The sequence below is a fragment of the Bufo bufo genome, chromosome 3, assembly GCF_905171765.1.
Source record: "Bufo bufo chromosome 3, aBufBuf1.1, whole genome shotgun sequence".
In the NCBI taxonomy this organism is placed as follows: domain Eukaryota; kingdom Metazoa; phylum Chordata; class Amphibia; order Anura; family Bufonidae; genus Bufo; species Bufo bufo.
Genome location: NC_053391.1, coordinates 233,931,806 through 233,950,546, shown reverse-complemented (window position 1 = coordinate 233,950,546; position 18,741 = coordinate 233,931,806). Strand labels below are relative to the sequence as shown.

General features: G+C 46.9%; 1 protein-coding gene across 1 annotated transcript; it reads left to right on the top strand.

Annotated features, from left to right (window-relative positions):
• Window positions 1-3,671: 3,671 nt before the first annotated feature.
• On the top strand, window positions 3,672-14,369 carry YOD1 (YOD1 deubiquitinase). The gene is made up of 2 exons (XM_040424039.1): window positions 3,672-3,918; window positions 12,797-14,369. The coding sequence occupies exons 1-2, from the start codon at window positions 3,711-3,713 to the stop codon at window positions 13,489-13,491; spliced, it is 903 nt and encodes a 300-aa protein (XP_040279973.1). The 5' UTR covers window positions 3,672-3,710; the 3' UTR covers window positions 13,492-14,369.
• The last annotated feature ends 4,372 nt before the right edge of the window (window positions 14,370-18,741 follow it).

The following is an 18,741-nucleotide window of genomic DNA, read 5'->3' as shown; positions in this document are numbered from 1 at the left end:
GGACTGGAGGAGGGTATATAGTGTATATAGAGGGAGGACTGGAGGAAGGTATATAGTGTATATAGGGGGAGGACTGGAGGAGGGTATATAATGTATATAGAGTGAGGACAGGAGGAGGGTATATAGTGTATATAGAGGGAGGACTGGAGGAGGGTATATAGTGTATATAGAGGGAGGACTGGAGGAAGGTATATAGTGTATATAGAGGGAGGACTGGAGGAAGGTATATAGTGTATATAGGGGGAGGACTGGAGGAGAGTATATAATGTATATACAGGGAGGACTGGAGGAGGGTATATAGAGGGAGGACTGGAGGAAGGTATATAATGTATATAGAGGGAGGACTGGAGGAGGGTATATATAGTGTATATAGGGGGAGGACTGGAGGAGGGTATATAGTGTATATAGAGGGAGGACTGGAGGAAGGTATATAATGTATATAGAGGGAGGACTGGAGGAGGGTATATAGTGTATATAGAGGGAGGACTGGAGGAGGATATATAATGTATATAGAGGGAGGACTGGAGGAGGGTATATAGTGTATATAGAGGGAGGACTGGAGGAGGGTATATAGTGTATATAGAGGGAGGACTGGAGGAGGGTATATAATGTATATAGAGGGAGGACTGGAGGAGGGTATATAGTGTATATAGAGGGAGGACTGGAGGAGGGTATATAGTGTATATAGAGGAGGAGTGGAGGAGGGTATATAATGTATATAGAGGGAGGACTGGAGGAAGGTATATAGTGTATATACAGGGAGGACTGGAGGAGGGTATATAGTGTATATAGAGGGAGGACTGGAGGAGGGTATATAATGTATAAAGAGGGAGGACTGGAGGAGGGTATATAGTGTATATAGAGGGAGGACTGGAGGAGGGTATATAGTGTATATAGAGGGAGGACTGGAGGAGAGTATATAATGTATATAGAGGGAGGACTGGAGGAGGGTATATATAGTGCATATATCTACTGTGAGGGGGCACTAAAGGGGCACATCTACTGTGATTAGCATAACTAATGTGTGGGGCACTTAAGGGGGCATCACTGTGTGGAGGACACTAAGTGGACATCCTGCTATGAAGGGGGGGGGGGGTCACTTACTGGCATCATACTCTGGGGGGGCACTAAATGGGCATCATACTGCCTGGGGGCACTAAGGGTGGTTTTACATCACGTTTTTCCTGTCCGTTCAACGTATACAAAAAACGTATACGTTACACGGATGTCTCAGACTGATCGCATACAGTGGCATCCGTTTCCCATTTGAGTTATAAACTTTTTTTTACTGGACTGTGCAGGATATAAGAACGTGGTGCGCAGCGTTTTTGTATCCTTTTTTATAACATGTACATCAAACAGAGGCATAAAACGTGATTTGAAGCCTCATTCACAAGTCCGTGTCCGTGCTCAAATCCGTGAGAAGGTGGTCAGTGATGCATCCGTGAAGGATCTGTGTATGGTCCGTGTGCCATCCGTGTTTCACTGATCCTGCACAGCTGAAAAACTATTTTCAAAGCATATCTTCTTAATGATCCGTGAAACACGGATGTAACATAGATGACATCCATGGTCTTCATGGACCCATAGACTATAATGGCAGTGATGGCTCTGTGAATATGGGACAAAATAGAGCATGCTTCCATGCTAAAAACACGGATCATGCTAAAACACTGATGTATAAATACAAAAATGAATGGGGATGTGTGCTGTCCGTGGAACACTCAAGTGTGAATGAGGCTTTAAGGGACATCCCTCTGGTAGATGGCAATCAGTGGACATTCTTATTGTGTTGGGGCACAGAGGAGATTTGATGGGATCAGAGGCATGGCTTACTGCAAAAATGTGTGTGGACGACAGTGCACTCAGCAGGCAAAACCATAGTGTAGGGGGGGCACAGCGGAGGCAAAACAACAGTGTAGGGGCGGCACAGCGGAGGCAAAACAACAGTGTAGGTGGGCACAGCGGAGGCAAAACAACAGTGTAGGGGGGGCACAGCGGAGGCAAAACAACAGTGTGGGGGGCACAGCAGAGGCAAAACAACAGTGTGGGGGGCACAGCAGAGGCAAAACAACAGTGTAGGGGGGGCACAGCAGAGGCAAAACAACAGTGTAGGGGGGGGCACAGCAGAGGCAAAACAACAGTGTGGGGGGGCACAGCAGAGGCAAAACAACAGTGTAGGGGGGCACAGCGGAGGCAAAACAACAGTGTAGGGGGGGCACAGCAGAGGCAAAACAACAGTGTAGGGGGGGGCACAGCAGAGGCAAAACAACAGTGTGGGGGGCACAGCGGAGGCAAAACAACAGTGTGGGGGGGGGCACAGCGGAGGCAAGACAACAGTGTGGGGGCGGCACAGCGGAGGCAAGACAACAGTGTGGGGGGGGCACAGCGGAGGCAAAACAACAGTGTGGGGGGGCACAGCGGAGGCAAAACAACAGTGTGGGGGGCACAGCGGAGGCAAAACAACAGTGTGGGGGGGGGCACAGCGGAGGCAAAACAACAGTGTGGGGGGGGCACAGCGGAGGCAAGACAACAGTGTGGGGGGGGCACAGCGGAGGCAAAACAACAGTGTGGGGGCGGCACAGCGGAGGCAAGACAACAGTGTGGGGGGCACAGCGGAGGCAAGACAACAGTGTGGGGGGCACAGCAGAGGCAAAACAACAGTGTAGGGGGGCACAGCGGAGGCAAAACAACAGTGTAGGGGGGGCACAGCAGAGGCAAAACAACAGTGTAGGGGGGGCACAGCAGAGGCAAAACAACAGTGTGGGGGGCACAGCGGAGGCAAAACAACAGTGTGGGGGGGGCACAGCGGAGGCAAGACAACAGTGTGGGGGCGGCACAGCGGAGGCAAGACAACAGTGTGGGGGGGGCACAGCGGAGGCAAAACAATAGTGTGGGGGGGCACAGCGGAGGCAAAACAACAGTGTGGGGGGCACAGCGGAGGCAAAACAACAGTGTGGGGGGGGGGGGCACAGCGGAGGCAAAACAACAGTGTGGGGGGGGCACAGCGGAGGCAAGACAACAGTGTGGGGGGGGCACAGCGGAGGCAAAACAACAGTGTGGGGGCGGCACAGCGGAGGCAAGACAACAGTGTGGGGGGCACAGCGGAGGCAAGACAACAGTGTGGGGGGCACAGCGGAGGCAAAACAACAGTGTGGGGGGGCACAGCGGAGGCAAAACAACAGTGTGGGGGGCACAGCGAAGGCAAAACAACAGTGTGGGTGGGCACAGAGAAGGCAAAATCACTGCGGAGGGGGCACTAAAGGAGGCAAAACCACAGTGTGGAGGGGGCACTAAAGGAGGCAAAACCACAGTGCGGAGGGGGCACAGAGAAGGAAAAACCACAGTGTGGAGGGGGCACAGAGAAGGAAAAACCACAGTGCGGAGGGGGCACAGAGAAGGAAAAACCACATCACGGAGTTAAAATGTATGGTGAGCAATGTAACTGTGGGTGACTTTATAAAAGCTTCTGGCAGCTCTCACACCCCTCATATACTCCACTACAAACTACATAGAAAACCAGAAATCACGGACCACAGCATACTGTAAGTGCTCTGCTGCTAGTCCTTACAGCTCTTGTCCTGCATCTGGCACAGTCTGGAAGGGGCGGGAGGAAGCAGTCACATGATCCCATGACGTCATGCCCTCAAAAAAGCCAATCCATTCTAGGCTTTACCATTGTTGTGCGGTGACAGGTTGTAGCTCCGGTAATGCTGCGGCTCCGCTGTAAGACCCGGGAGGGCACTCACCTGCTGCAGGGGCTGACCGACCTCTCCAGTGTCCGGGAGCTGCAGGAGCGGATAGCCGGGCTGACCGGCATCTCGGGGCCCACACAGCGAGTAATGGTGGGCTACCCCCCGGCCAGCCTGGACCTCAGTGATGGGGACGCCGCACTACGAGATCTGCCGATCAAATCGGGTGAGAGGAGATTTGCTGTCACTGTCGGTGGCCTGCACATAATAACACTGTATGGCTCCCCTTTATTTATACCCTAAGGAGTGTTCACACCTGGCAGTTATAGGGGAGATGTATCAAACTGGTGTCAAGTAGAACCAATCAGATTCCACCTTTCATATTCCAAAGGAACTGTGAAAAATCAAATGTGGAATCTGATTGGTTGCTAAGGGCAACTAAGCCAGTTCTACTTGACACCAGTTTTGAGAGATTGCCCCATGGTTGGCTTTAGCAGCAATTTGTGGCAGGTACTGCGCTAAGTCTGAATACTCCCTGATGTAATCTAGGTCTGTACTCCTCCACCCTGGCGTATGCACACGGACATAGTTTCTGTCCGTATTCAATCTGCATTTCAACGCGGCCGTGTGCTGTCCACATCCGTATGTCCGTGTGCATGAGCCCCTCAGGCTGTGGTCACGTTCCAGGTGAAGCTCCAGTAGGATCCTCCATCAGACTAGAAACTAGCGCAGCGTGCTGTACTGTCCTAGCAACGGAAATGACCGACACCCAGCAGACCCATGGGAATTGTCCACACCTGGACATATGGGTGCACTAGAAAGGCGCCAGAGACCTGCTGAATCTAAAAGTGTATATGCGCTGAGTGCGTAAGACGCAGGGTTTTTTCTGCGGAAAATCTGCACTATAATACTTTACCAGCAAAGTTAAAGGGGTTTGCCGGGATTTTAATATCAATGACCTATCCTCAGAATAGGTCATCAATATTACATCGACGGGGGTCCGACACCCAGCACCCCCGCCGTTCAGCTGTTTGAAGGGAAGGTGCATGCATGCCGTCTCCCTCATCTTTTTCTGCTCGACATAGAAGCAGTGAGCAGGAAGAGAGATGGCATGTGCGCGCCTTCCCTTCGTACAGCTGATCGGCGGGGGTGCTGGGTGTCGGACCCCCGCCGATGTAATATTGATGACCTATTCTGATAGGTCATCAATATTAAAAGCCAGGAGAACCCCTTTAATTAAATTTCCAAATCCCACATGGTGCATTTATTTTATTTAAAGGAATTGTCCACACCTGGACATATGGGTGTACTGTACTAGAAGGGCACCCACTTTTTTTTAGCCAGCGACCTGCAGAAGATCATGATTGTAATTGTCGTCCATGGATTATTAAAGGGGTTTTGCCATCTTAGACAATGGGGCCATATCCATTGTCTGATGGGTGCGGGTCCCGCACCTACAATGAGAACGGAGCCGGAAAATGAATGGAGGGCGCACTTCGCATGCGCAGCCGCCCTCCATTCATTTCAATGGGGCCTCCGAAAATAGCCGAGTGCTGGCTCAGCTATTGCCGTCTGCCCCATAGAAATGAATGGGAGCATGGGCCGCGCATGCACTGTGCTCTCCTATTCATCTCTATGGGAGCAGCGCTTGGTGGTGGATGGACCTCGGGAAATCCAGGGTCCTCCAGCCACAGTGCTCCCCGCTTCGTTCTCGTTGTAGGTTCGGGTCCCAGCGGTGGGACCCTCACCTATCAGACAATGGGGGTTGGGGGCATATCCTAGCGATATGCCCCCATTGTCTATGATGGGAATGTCCCTTTAATCTCATTTACACGCTGCGCTTGCAGTGCTGGTTTAGAAATCCACAGCATGTCCATTGTTTGTGTGAAGGTTCAGTGCAGATTTCACCCTTAAGATCGGCTCAAATTGGCATTAAAATCTGCAAGTACCATGTGGGTTTTGGTGCGAAATCCAGGAAAATATGCTCAAACTACTGCTGGCCATACACCTTAGATGGCTGTCATCCAAGTGCAAAGTGGGCCGACAGCTGTTACTCCTGAATGCCCCTACCTCTCCCAAGCATGCCGTTTTCAATGGTGCAAAATGAAATTAGGCCCTTCCAAACACTTCGAGCATCAGCTTTTCTCCATTGAGAACTAAGGATTCAGCATGCCTGGTCCTTCTTCTCCTTGTATCTGCCATTGACAAAGAGTCTGGACAACCCCAAACAAAATAGATGGTCGGCCAATCCTACAGAAATTGGCGGGTGCAGCCAAAAGTTATCTGATGTGTAAGACTACCTTAAAGGGTTTCTTTAAGATTTTTTTTATTTTTTATTGATGGCCTCCTTAACCACCTCAGCCCCCAGTGCTTAAACACCCTGAAAGACCAGGCCACTTTTTACACTTCTGACCTACACTACTTTCACCGTTTATTGCTCGGTCATGCAACTTACCACCCAAATGAATTTTACCTCCTTTTCTTCTCACTAATAGAGCTTTCATTTGGTGGTATTTCATTGCTGCTGACATTTTTACTTTTTTTGTTATTAATCGAAATTTAACGATTTTTTTGCAAAAAAATGACATTTTTCACTTTCAGTTGTAAAATTTTGCAAAAAAAACGAGATCCATATAGAAATTTTGCTCTAAATTTATTGTTCTACATGTCTTTGATAAAAAAAAATGTTTGGGTAAAAAAAAAATGGTTTGGGTAAAAGTTATAGCGTTTACAAACTATGGTACAAAAATGTGAATTTCCGCTTTTTGAAGCAGCTCTGACTTTCTGAGCACCTGTCATGTTTCCTGAGGTTCTACAATGCCCAGACAGTACAAACACCCCACAAATGACCCCATTTCGGAAAGTACACACCCTAAGGTATTCGCTGATGGGCATAGTGAGTTCATAGAACTTTTTATTTTTTGTCACAAGTTAGCGGAAAATGATTTATTTTTTTATTTTTTATTTTTTCTTACAAAGTCTCATATTCCACTAACTTGTGACAAAAAATAAAAAGTTCTATGAACTCACTATGCCCATCAGCGAATACCTTGGGGTCTCTTCTTTCCAAAATGGGGTCACTTGTGCGGTAGTTCTACTGCCCTGGCATTCTAGGGGCCCAAATGTGTGGTAAGGAGTTTGAAATCAAATTCTGTAAAAAATGACCTGTGAAATCCGAAAGGTGCTCTTTGGAATATGGGCCCCTTTGCCCACCTAGGCTGCAAAAAAGTGTCACACATCTGGTATCTCCGTACTCAGGAGAAGGTAGGGAATGTGTTTTGTGGTGTCATTTTACATATACCCATGCTGGGTGAGAGAAATATCTTGGCAAAAGACAACTTTTCCCATTTTTTTTTTTTATACAAAGTTGGCATTTGACCAAGATATTTATCTCACCCAGCATGGGTATATGTAAAAAGACACCCCAATACACATTCCTCAACTTCTCCTGAGTACGGAGATACCAGATGTGTGACACTTTTTTGCAGCCTAGGTGGGCAAAGGGGCCCAAATTCCTTTTTAGGAGGGCATTTTTAGACATTTGGATACCAGACTTCTTCTCACGCTTTGGGGCCCCTAAAATGCCAGGGCAGTATAAATACCCCACATGTGACCCCATTTTGGAAAGAAGACACCCCAAGGTATTCAATGAGGGGCATGGCGAGTTCATTGAAAAAAAAAAATTTTGGCACAAGTTAGCGGAAATTGATTTTTTTGATTTTGTTCTCACAAAGTCTCCCTTTCCGCTAACTTGGGACAAAAATTTCAATCTTTCATGGACTCAATATGCCCCTCAGCGAATACCTTGGGGTGTCTTCTTTCCAAAATGGTGTTATTTGTGGGGTGTTTGTACTGCCCTGGCATTTGAGGGTCTCCGCAATCATTACATGTATGCCCAGCATTAGGAGTTTCTGCTATTCTCCTTATATTGAGCATACGGGTAATGAGATTTTTTTTTTTCCGTTCAGCCTCTGGGCTGAAAGAAAAAAATGAACGGCACAGATTTCTTCATTCGCATCGATCAATGTGGATGAAAAAATCTCTGCCAAAAAAAGAAAAAGGAGGGGAAAGGCGTCTGCCAGGACATAGGAGCTCCGCCCAACATCCATACCCACTTCAGCTCGTATGCCCTGGCAAACCAGATTTCTCCATTCACATCAATCGATGTGGATGAATAAATCATTGCCGGGATTTTTTTTTTTATATATACAAAGTGTTTGCCAAAGTATATGAACACCGCCACCTCCTCAGCTCATATGCCTCGGCAAACATATCTTTTACTGCAGAGGAAAAATCTCGTCTTGCAGCGCCGCATACACCGACTTGCGTGTAATCTGACAGCAGCGCAATGCTTCTGTCCGAATGCACATCAGTGCTGCAGCTGGTCGATCGGTTGGTCCACCTGGAAGGTAAAAAAAACAAAACAAAAAAGAAAAAACCAGGCCGCAAAGCAATAACTTTATTAACTTTAGAACAGAACATATTAACTTTTTTTAACTTTTTTACTTACCGGTAATTTTTTTTTTGTTTTGTTTTTTTTACCTTTATAGAACAAACCTCTCCTTCCCCATGGGACAATGTGCAAAGCGCAAATCGCCCAAAGATGTGGCGAAGTACGTTATGCACTTTATCCCAGGTGAAAGGAGAGGTTTGCAGCAGCTGTGAGAGAAAGGGCCCTAATAGCCCTGTGTGCCTGTCCTGGTGAGATGTGATCCCTATGCTAGGTGTACCTGTGTGTGGTACTTCCGGAAACACTCTCCTAAGCATAGGGCAGGGTGGTCCGGACAGTCAGGACAGAAATAGCGGGTGTCACGCCTTATTCCACTCCTGCTACAGACACGACATTTTTTTCGGGGTGGCGGTTGGGTTGAGGTACCAGCAACGACACTGGGGAAATGTCGCTCGTGTAGACAGCTAACTACACTGGTGGATGGGGCCACGGAACCTCCTGGGTAAAGGAGGTTCTCGATGATCTCTTCCTGGAATTTGAGGAAGGATCGTGTTCTCCCAGCCTTACTGTAGAGAACAAAACTATTGTAGAGCGCCAATTGAATTAAATATACAGACACCTTCTTATACCAGCGTCTGGTTCTGCGGGAAACTAAATAGGGAGCCAACATCTGGTCATTGAAGTCCACCCCTCCCATGAGCAAATTATAGTCGTGGACTGAGAGGGGCTTTTCAATGACACGGGTTGCCCTTTGAATTTGTATTGTCGTGTCTGCGTGAATGGAGGAGAGCATGTAAACGTCACGCTTGTCTCTCCATTTCACCGCGAGCAGTTCTTCGTTACACAAGGCAGCCCTCTCCCCCCTTGCAAGACGGGTGGTTACAAGCCGTTGGGGGAAGCCCACGCGACTAGTTCGCGCGGTGCCACAGGCGCAAATCCGTTCTAGAAACAAATGCCTAAAGAGGGCCACACTTGTGTAAAAATTGTCCACATAAAGATGGTACCCCTTGCCGAATAAGGGTGACACCAAGTCCCAGACTGTCTTCCCACTGCTCCCCAGGTAGTCAGGGCAACCGACCGGCTCCAGGGTCTGATCTTTTCCCTCATAGATCCGAAATTTGTGGGTATAGCCTGTGGCCCTTTCACAGAGCTTATACAATTTGACCCCATACCGGGCACGCTTGCTTGGGATGTATTGTTTGAAGCCAAGGCGCCCGGTAAAATGTATTAGGGACTCGTCTACGCAGATGTTTTGCTCAGGGGTATACAAATCTGCAAATTTCTGGTTGAAATGGTCTATGAGGGGCTGAATTTTGTGGAGCCGGTCAAAAGCTGGGTGGCCTCTGGGACGGGAGGTGGTGTTGTCGCTAAAGTGCAGGAAACGCAGGATGGCCTCAAATCGTGTCCTGGACATAGCAGCAGAGAACATGGGCATGTGATGAATTGGGTGCGTTGACCAATATGACCGCAATTCATGCTTTTTTGTCAGGCCCATGTTGAGGAGAAGGCCCAGAAAAATTTTAAGTTCGGAAACTTGGACTGGTTTCCACCAGAAAGGCTGGGCATAAAAGCTTCCCGGGTTTGCGGTTATAAATTGTGTGGCATATTGGTTGGTCTCTGCCACGACTAAGTCCAAGAGCTCCGCAGTCAAGAACAGCTCAAAAAATCCCAGGGCCGTACTGATCTGAGCCGTCTCAACCCGAACTCCAGACTGGGCGGTGAAAGGGGGAACTACTGGTGCGGCTGAAGTTGGTGACTGCCAATCAGGGTTTGCCAGCACCTCAGGGATTCTAGGGGCTCTACGGGCCTGTCTGTGCGGTGGCTGCGACGGGGTAACTAGTGCACGTGCCACCGTACCAGCTTCAACTGCCCTTCTGGTGCTCGCTACTTCACCATGTTGTACGGCAGTGCTGGTACTAGGTCCAGGAAGGGCTGCGCTGCTGGTGTATGCCTCACCACGTGATCCGGCAGCGACAGCCCCACTCTGCTGCTCTTGAAGCGGATCCTGCATAACCTGTGGTCTAGCGACACGGGGCCGGGTACGCCTGGTGCTGCCAGGGACCTCAACCTCCTCGTCCGAACTTTGGGTCAGAGAGCCACTGCTTTCTACAGGTTCATATTCTGACCCGCTAGATTCGTCAGATGAGGGTTCCCACTCCTCATCCGACTGGGTCAGAATCCTGTAGGCCTCTTCAGAAGAATACCCCCTGTTTGACATTTGGACTACTAAATTTAGGGGTATTCCCTGAGACTACCCAAGAAAAAAAGCAAGCCTGTCTTACAAAGGGGAGGCTAGCGAAGTACCGGAGGCCGCTGCGGTTGATAAAAAATATCAAAACTGATTTTTTTTATCGCCGCAGAGCGTGTAAAGTGAATGTGCAGTGATCAAAAAAAAATAATTTTTTGTCACTGCGGTGGGGCGGGCGTGGGTGAACGCACGTGTGGGCGACCGATCAGGCCTGATCGGGCAAACACTGCGTTTTGGGTGGAGGGCGAACTAAAGTGACACTAATACTATTATAGATCTGACCGTGATCAGTTTTGATCACTTACAGATACTATAAAAGTACAAATGCTGATTAGCGATACGCTAAACAGCGAATAAAAGTGACTGCGGTGCGGTGGGGTGGGCGCTAACTGACGCTAACTACCTAACCAAGGGGCCTAAACTATCCCTAAAACCTAACAGCCAATACTAGTGAAAAAAAAAAAAGTGACAGTTTACACTGATCACTTTTTGTCTTTCACTAAGTGATTGACAGGGGGCGATCAAGGGGTTAATTTGGATGATGGGGGTGATGGATGGTGATCAGGGGCTAAGGGCAGTGTTTGGTGTGTACTCACAGTGATGTCTGCTTCTCTGCTGGATCCAACCGACGAAAAGGACCAGCAGAGGAGCAGAGAAGCCATATAACAGATCATATTTACTAATATGATCTGTTATCTGGCTTGTGATTCGATTTTTTTAAAAATCAGCAACCTGCCAGCGACGATCATTGGCTGGCAGGTTGCTGATGCAATAGTCCTTTAACTTTTGCCGGCCCGCGATGCGCATGCGCGGGCCGGCTGTGACCGAAATCTCGCGTCTCGCGAGAGGACGCGCCGGCGCGTCCAGGAGGAATTAAACAACCACCTCCAGGACGCGTCTGTGCGTACAGCGGTCCGGAGGTGGTTAAGATAGATCATGAATATCTGTTGGGTGGGAGTCTGACTCTGGGTACCCCCTCCGATCAGTCGCTCTGCAGTGGCTCTTGAGCTACCAGTTCCATTAACTACACAGTGGATGGAGCTGTGTAGTCACGGCGCTGGAGCCACAGTAGAAACGCTGATCGGCCGGGTTGCCCCAGAGTCGAATCCTCTCAGATCTGTTAGTGATGGTCTCTCCTGAGGATAGGTCAGCAGTAGAAAAGTCCCAGAGAACCCTATCTAAGACTCTAATTCCGATGCGGTTTTATTGCATCTGCACTGCAAAATACAACAAAGGGTGAAATTGACAGTTTCCGCCACAGAATAAGGTCAGATTTCCGCATGCCATTTTTCAGGTACTTTTATTTAAAGGATAACTGTCGTATTTATTTATTTTTGGAGTATTGGATTGTGGTGAATAATATCTCCTTGGTGGCCCTATTTCAACTTTTCACTGTGTATTCAATTACCCCTTAATTCCACAGTTTTGTTCCCTGTACTGCCTACTTTTACCTGTGCTTAAAATAGGGTTGCTAGGCATGGTCCATCTATCTGTTGAAGGAGGGAGGACGCAGAAGCAGGCTGCGTGCAAGGTCAGATTACTGACAGCCAGGGACTAAGTAAATTATTAAAGCCAGGTCCTCCCCAGCAGCTGATAACAGTGCCTGGGCTGTGTGCACTTCTCCCTGTCCCTGTGCTTGGCAGACGCTCCCTCACTCAGCAGAGCTGGAGAATGCAGAGTTGAAGCAGCACACAACAGGTAAGGGAGATCTGCCATCTGCTCAGTGTATAAATGAAAGCAACATGTGGTAAGAGGACCCCTTTGTGCTGCAGGAGATTAACCCTTTAGCGGGGAGGACTCTGGTTACTGACACTTTTGGGGGGCTATTGTTACTGGCTAGTGAGGGCAGGCGGGATTAGCCTCAGGGTGAGGGCATTGGCGGCCATCTTAACTGAATAGTGAAATTGCAGTTTTATGCAGACTGGTTGCTAAGGGCTGAATCTTATTAAATATGGGGTAAGTCAGTCTAATAGTAACTGATTCTGGAATATCATGTTATTGGTAACTACATATATGAAAATTGAAATTAGGGTCTAAATGTGACAGTTATCCTTTAAAGGGGTGATCCGATATCTAAAATAATCCCCCCCCCCCCAATGCCTGGGTCCCAATAGCAGACCCCGACGGTGACCAGCCTCAAGGGGGCTATCTCCGTCACGGCCTGCTTTTGGCTGCTCTCAATTGGCTGTCCTGAGAATATGCTGTCATGAGGGTGGCATATTATCATGGCTGGTCCAACCAAGCTTTCATACCAAGTGGTGGTTTGTATAATAGCTGCTAAGGAAGAATAACAAGGTCCTCCAATGGATTTGTAATACATGGCCCCCGTTTCTGAGTGTATCATTATGAACCTGCAGATGGTAATCCCAGGCCTTATGTTTCCTTTCTGTCTTTCTTCTGTAACAGGGGACACTCTTATTGTGGAAGAAGATAAAAGTAAACCTACAACTACCTCAATACATAGTATGAACGATCGAACCATAATAAAACGTCCACAGATTGTCCGACGGGTGGTACCAGCTGACAATTCTTGCCTCTTCACAAGTGTTTATTATGTGGTAGAGGGTGGCGTGTATGACCCAGCCTGTGCCCCAGAGATGCGAAGTTTAATTGCTGAGATTGTTGCCAGTGATCCGACAAGTTACAGTGAAGCAGTTCTAGGTAAGAGCAATGAAGAGTATTGTGCCTGGATACGCAGAGAGGACACCTGGGGCGGTGCCATAGAAGTATCCATACTTTCCAAGTTTTATCAGTGCGAGATCTGCGTTGTGGACACCCAGACAGTGAGGATTGACCGTTTCGGGGAAGATGCTGGCTACAGTAGAAGAGTTCTGCTGATTTATGATGGGATTCACTACGACCCCTTGCAGCGGCAGTTTCCAGATTCCGACATGCCACCCATGACCATTTTTTCCACGTCTGACGATGAGGCGTTGGTGCAGGCCTTAGAGCTTGCAGATGATGCCAGGCGAAAGAGGCAGTTTACAGATGTTAACAAATTCGCCCTGCGCTGTATGGTTTGCCAAAAAGGATTAACGGGACAGTCGGCAGCAAGGGATCATGCCAAGGAAACGGGCCATACCAACTTTGGCGAGGTGTAACTACGGCACCACTCCTAATAGGATTGGTGGAAGCTACCTCACGTCTGAACCCAGGTTACAGAAAAGGAAAACTCACGAATGAGATTTGTCCTTTTCTTGGCTTTGTTCCTGGATCAGAAAGCAGTAAAACTGTTCAATCTTCACAGGTTTACCTTATTGTACGAGCATCGTATCCTCCCATTGCATTCCCTCGTCTGTCAGTTTGGTCTGAGGGGGTCCTCTAGAATACCCTTGACCAAGATCAGTGTTTCATGAGCTTTTAACCTAGACATGACTGTTTACAAGCCGAGCAGATGTTACGTATTTATTATTTGTCAGCATTGCATGTTATATGATGACCGTCGCACCCATCATCATCTAATTTACTACATTATATGTAGCCGTGATACAGCCCTTGGCGTAAGGCGGCTGCAGGCAAGTATTGGGAAAGTCTGGAAATGTTTTTACATTTTTATGCTCCCATCCATGCTGGAATTGAGTTTTTATTTTACAGTGTGTATTTGGTTGGTGTAACCAGCTGCTGTACTACTCCATACTTGCACTAGATGAGCCTTTATATCACCATGTTTCAGCTAAGCGTAATAACTGAGCGCATGCTGCGTCCGATTACAGTATTTAGCTGGAATAAAGTGCCGATGTTGGGATGAGAAGGACTCTACTCCTTTTGATATTTGTGTTTTTATAAGCTACTTATTCATGAACTTTCCTTTTCATTTGACTGAAAAAATCTCCAGGGACAGTCATGTTGTCCTTGTCCGTAATATTAACCTGTGACAATCTACAAAGCCTAGAATGTGCAGAAGAGAAGTGCTGCCTCTTTATGTCTATGTGATTACCAATGTCATAAGCAACAGTCCTTTCCATAAATCCATCTATGTCACATACACTCACCTAAAGAATTATTAGGAACACCATACTAATACGGTGTCGGACCCCCTTTTGCCTTCAGAACTGCCTTAATTCTACGTGGCATTGATTCAACAAGGTGCTGATAGCATTCTTTAGAAATGTTGGCCCATATTGATAGGACAGCATCTTGCAGTTGATGGAGATTTGAGGGATGCACATCCAGGGCACGAAGATCCCGTTCCACCACATCCCAAAGATGCTCTATTGGGTTGAGATCTGGTGACTGTGGGGCCATTTTAGTACAGTGAACTCATTGTCATGTTCAAGAAACCAATTTGAAGTGATTTGAGCTTTGTGACATGGTGCATTATCCTGCTGGAAGTAGCCATCAGAGGATGGATACATGTTCTCATTCTGTTTACGCCAAATTCGGACTCTACCATTTGAACGTCTCAACAGAAATCGAGACTCGTCAGACCAGGCAACATTTTTCCAGTCTTCAACAGTCCAATTTTGGTGAGCTCGTGCAAATTGTAGCCTCTTTTCCCTATTTGTAGTGGAGATGAGTGGTACCCGGTGGGGTCTTCTGCTGTTGTAGCCCATCCGCCTCAAGGTTGTGCGTGTTGTGACTTCACAAATGCTTTCCTGCATACCTCGGTTGTAACGAGTGGTTATTTCAGTCAACGTTGCTCTTCTATCAGCTTGAATCAGTCGGCCCATTCTCCTCTGACCTCTAGCATCCACAAGGCATTTTTGCCCACAGGACTGCCGCATACTGGATGTTTTTCCCTTTTCACACCATTCTTTGTAAACCCTAGAAATGGTTGTGCGTGAAAATCCCAGTAACTGAGCAGATTGTGAAATACTCAGACCGGCCCGTCTGGCACCAACAACCATGCCACGCTCAAAATTGCTTAAATCACCTTTCTTTCCCATTCTGACATTCAGTTTGGAGTTCAGGAGATTGTCTTGACCAGGAGCACACCCCTAAATGCATTGAAGCAACTGCCATGTGATTGGTTGACTAGATAATTGCATTAATGAGAAATAGAACAGGTGTTCCTAATAATTCTTTAGGTGAGTGTATATCGCTCCCACCGAAAATGAGATATGGCATCTGCTTAATAGGTATAGGGTCAAATCGTGTACATTGGAGTACTCTCATGGTTACAACCAGCCTTCTAATTAGGGCTTCTCTAATACTATCGTTTTTAAGAACTGCTACAATAATATAATAAAATGAGTAATTCTCAGCTTACCAATCCCTCTGCCTATACTTCTCTGGTACCCTTCCCGTCTGTGCAGGGGTGGCGTGGAGTGTCAGCATGTGACAGTTGTGTCAGTGACATGTCCACACCAGTGAGGTCACTGCTGCTGCCAGTGATTGGTTGTTCCAATCCATGTTGTCACAGGGAGTCAGCAAAGAGTTGGTATACGGGCGGAGGGTATTGCGAAGGTCAGTATTACTATTGTTATATCATTTTAAGTGTTTTATGGAAGTAACGGTAATCCTATTTGTTATTCTCCACTTTGTAAATCTACTTTCTTAAGGAAGTTTTTAAAGGGGAATTCTGGTAGGTAAAAGTTATCCACCGTATCCCCTGCAGCTCTCCTGAAATGACTTGAGCAGCCGGTAGCACATGCATGTGACCGCTCCATTTATTTCTATGGGATTTCTGGAGATATCCGAGTAGAGTGCTAATTTTAAAGAGCCTGCAGGACCTCCATTCTTGTGATCGGTGGGGTCCCAATGGTGGGACCCCCACTGATCTAATAGTTACTGGATAGGGGATAACTTTTTTACCAACTGGAATACCTCATTAAGTGAGATAAACCTGCTGTGGAGGTGTCTGGTAGTGGCTCATTGACCCATCCCTATTGCGAATGCATGTACACGAAGTCAAGTATGCATGTGTATGGATGGGTCTGATGGAAAAGCTGTGTGCTAAAGTAGCATTCAGCAGATAGCCATCTAAGGCGACGTTCACATCACCTTTTTGTTTTCTGTTCTTCTGACCCTTCAGAAAAACAGAATATAAAAATGGATTCTTTATTTTGAGCATCCGTTTTAGTCAGTTTCATCAGAGATCTGTTATTTTACGATTTAATTTTTTTCTCCCATCTAAAATAACACATTTCTGATGGAACTGACAAAAACAGATGCAAAATGAGAACAATGGATGCTAATAATAAAGGATCTGTTTTTGTTTTTTATTTTTCTGTCCTGATGGCACACACTACGTTCTCATCAGCCACCACAGTGGAGAAGGAGGCAGTCTCTCCCTCCTCGCTGTGACGCCACTGCCACCAATAAGAAAAGAATACTGAGAGGGGGGGGGGGCTGTGGCCACTGCGCCACCAAATAATATAATTAACCCCCTAAACAAAAATGTGGGCGGCCGGCACCCGGCCTAAATGACAGAGCACTGCGATCCCGTAAACCACGTTAATTAACCCCTCTGGTGCCGCACCTTTGGGGGTTAATTGACGCGGTTCGTGGGATTGCCTTGCCCTGCCGCCCAGATTTGTATTAAGGGGGTTAATTATCATCATTGGTGGCAGTGGCAGCTTCTGATCGAAGCCCCAGCAGTGTAACCCTGGGGCTCCGATCGGTTACCATGGCAGCCAGGACGCTACTGAAGCCCTGGCTGCCAAGGTAAGCTCCCTGCTGCTGTGTGCACTATGCACAGGGCAGCAAGGAGAGTGTGAAGTACTATTCACCCTAATAGAGCTCTGTTAGGGTGAATAGGACAAAGGATTAAAAGATCCCAGGTTACTAGCCCCTAAGGGGGAAAATGGTTATTAAATAAAAAAAAACGAAATATTAAAAGTTAAAATCACCCCCTTTCCCAATTTTACATATAAAATATATAAACAATAAAAAATAAACCTATTGCGTATTGCCACATCCGAAAAAGTCAGAACTATTAAAATATTTAAAAAATATCTCCTATGCGGTGAACACCGTAACGGGAAAAAAAAAAAAAAAAAAACACGCTATTTGCCATTTTTAAGTGACCTTGTCCTCCCCAAAATATAGGATAGGATTGTTCTATTACAGGCCGAATGTTCCATAAAATGCAATGCACAATGCTTTTTTGGTGTTTTATTTTTTTCGTGTGGTATCGAAATCAAATCAAAATTTTGGTATCATGACAACCCTAGTTTGCAGCCGTAAAGGTGGTCATACACATTAGTCTATAGGCCAGTTTACGACTCTCCTGATAATTGCCCTGTGTAAAGGTTACTGCCACTTATCCGATTAATGAACAAACACTCATTCTTCGGGTCATGGCATCATTATTGTGGCACCGGAAATCATAGTTTGTGGGCAGCAGATTTCCCTGTGTTAACAGGAATGTGTTGCTTGCAAACCTATTGGCAGGAAGCCAATTATCACAAATGGTTCGCTCCTGATAATTGCCTTTGTCAGTTGGTCCATACAAAAGGACCTTCACCGGGTGTCATTGAACACGTAGGGCCAATTTGAATGTTCACCAGGTTATCCTCTGGTCAGCCGTCTACCTAATGTCTATTGTGTATGGCCATTTTAAGGACAATTTACAAGAAAGTTCCCACCTTGACAAAAAGTGACTCTCATTGCTAAGTGTAAATCCAGCATACTGTGCGTCTTGAATCAGGAATGCATACAATGTTCCAGCCTTTGATGATCTCCTCCTTTTATTGAAGGCCTCTGTCTCATGTTATGTAATGTAACTTGAGCAACCGTCTGCATCTTGTATCCGGTACTAAATATAATGTTTAATGTTTTAGATGTTTACTGACCTACTTCCATATATTTAAGTTACAATTAAGAAATTCTTTATACCACGTCCACTTGAGCCTTAGGCTTGCAGCCGACAACTTTCTACGTCCATGCTATCAGTTCATACATGGGGGGGGGGGGGGGGGGGCTCCTGTGAGAGCTACCAGTTACATAGTCTTGATATAAGCTATAAAACACTCAACCTCGTTGCCAAGTGGTGGAAAGCTCTACTTTATAAGGGTACTTTAACCCTACGTTTTTCTTGGAGGTATACCTCAGGAGCATTTCCAGATGAATACCTCCCACTACTGTTACAGGTAGATTGTTTGAACAGCAGGCTGTTGGGCCTATGTGCTGTGGAACCATCCTAGGTGGCAACCTGTAAGTCGGGCCAGGCCATACGCACGCTTGTGTTTCCACCTTTGCCGTCTGTTGTCCATGGCACTTTATAAGAAGAGATGGACAGATATGGCAATGCACCGAGGGGAAAGGCAGCAGGCGTATAGCTCTGAAATGTTACTTGTATTACCCTGCCACTGAGTAGATCAGTTTGTGTTGTCTTTATACCGCCGTGGTTTTGTTATAAGCTGTATTTATTGATAAGGTTCTTTGGTGTGCATTGTGTCCTTGTAGGT

Excerpts from the sequence above, each read along its gene's own strand:
- YOD1 (XM_040424039.1), top strand. The coding sequence starts at position 3,711 with ATGCTGCGGCTCCGCTGTAAGACCCGGGAGGGCACTCACCTGCTGCAG. Across the intron at positions 3,919-12,796 it reads AGATCTGCCGATCAAATCGG|GGGACACTCTTATTGTGGAA; the intron begins GTGAGAGGAGAT and ends CTTCTGTAACAG.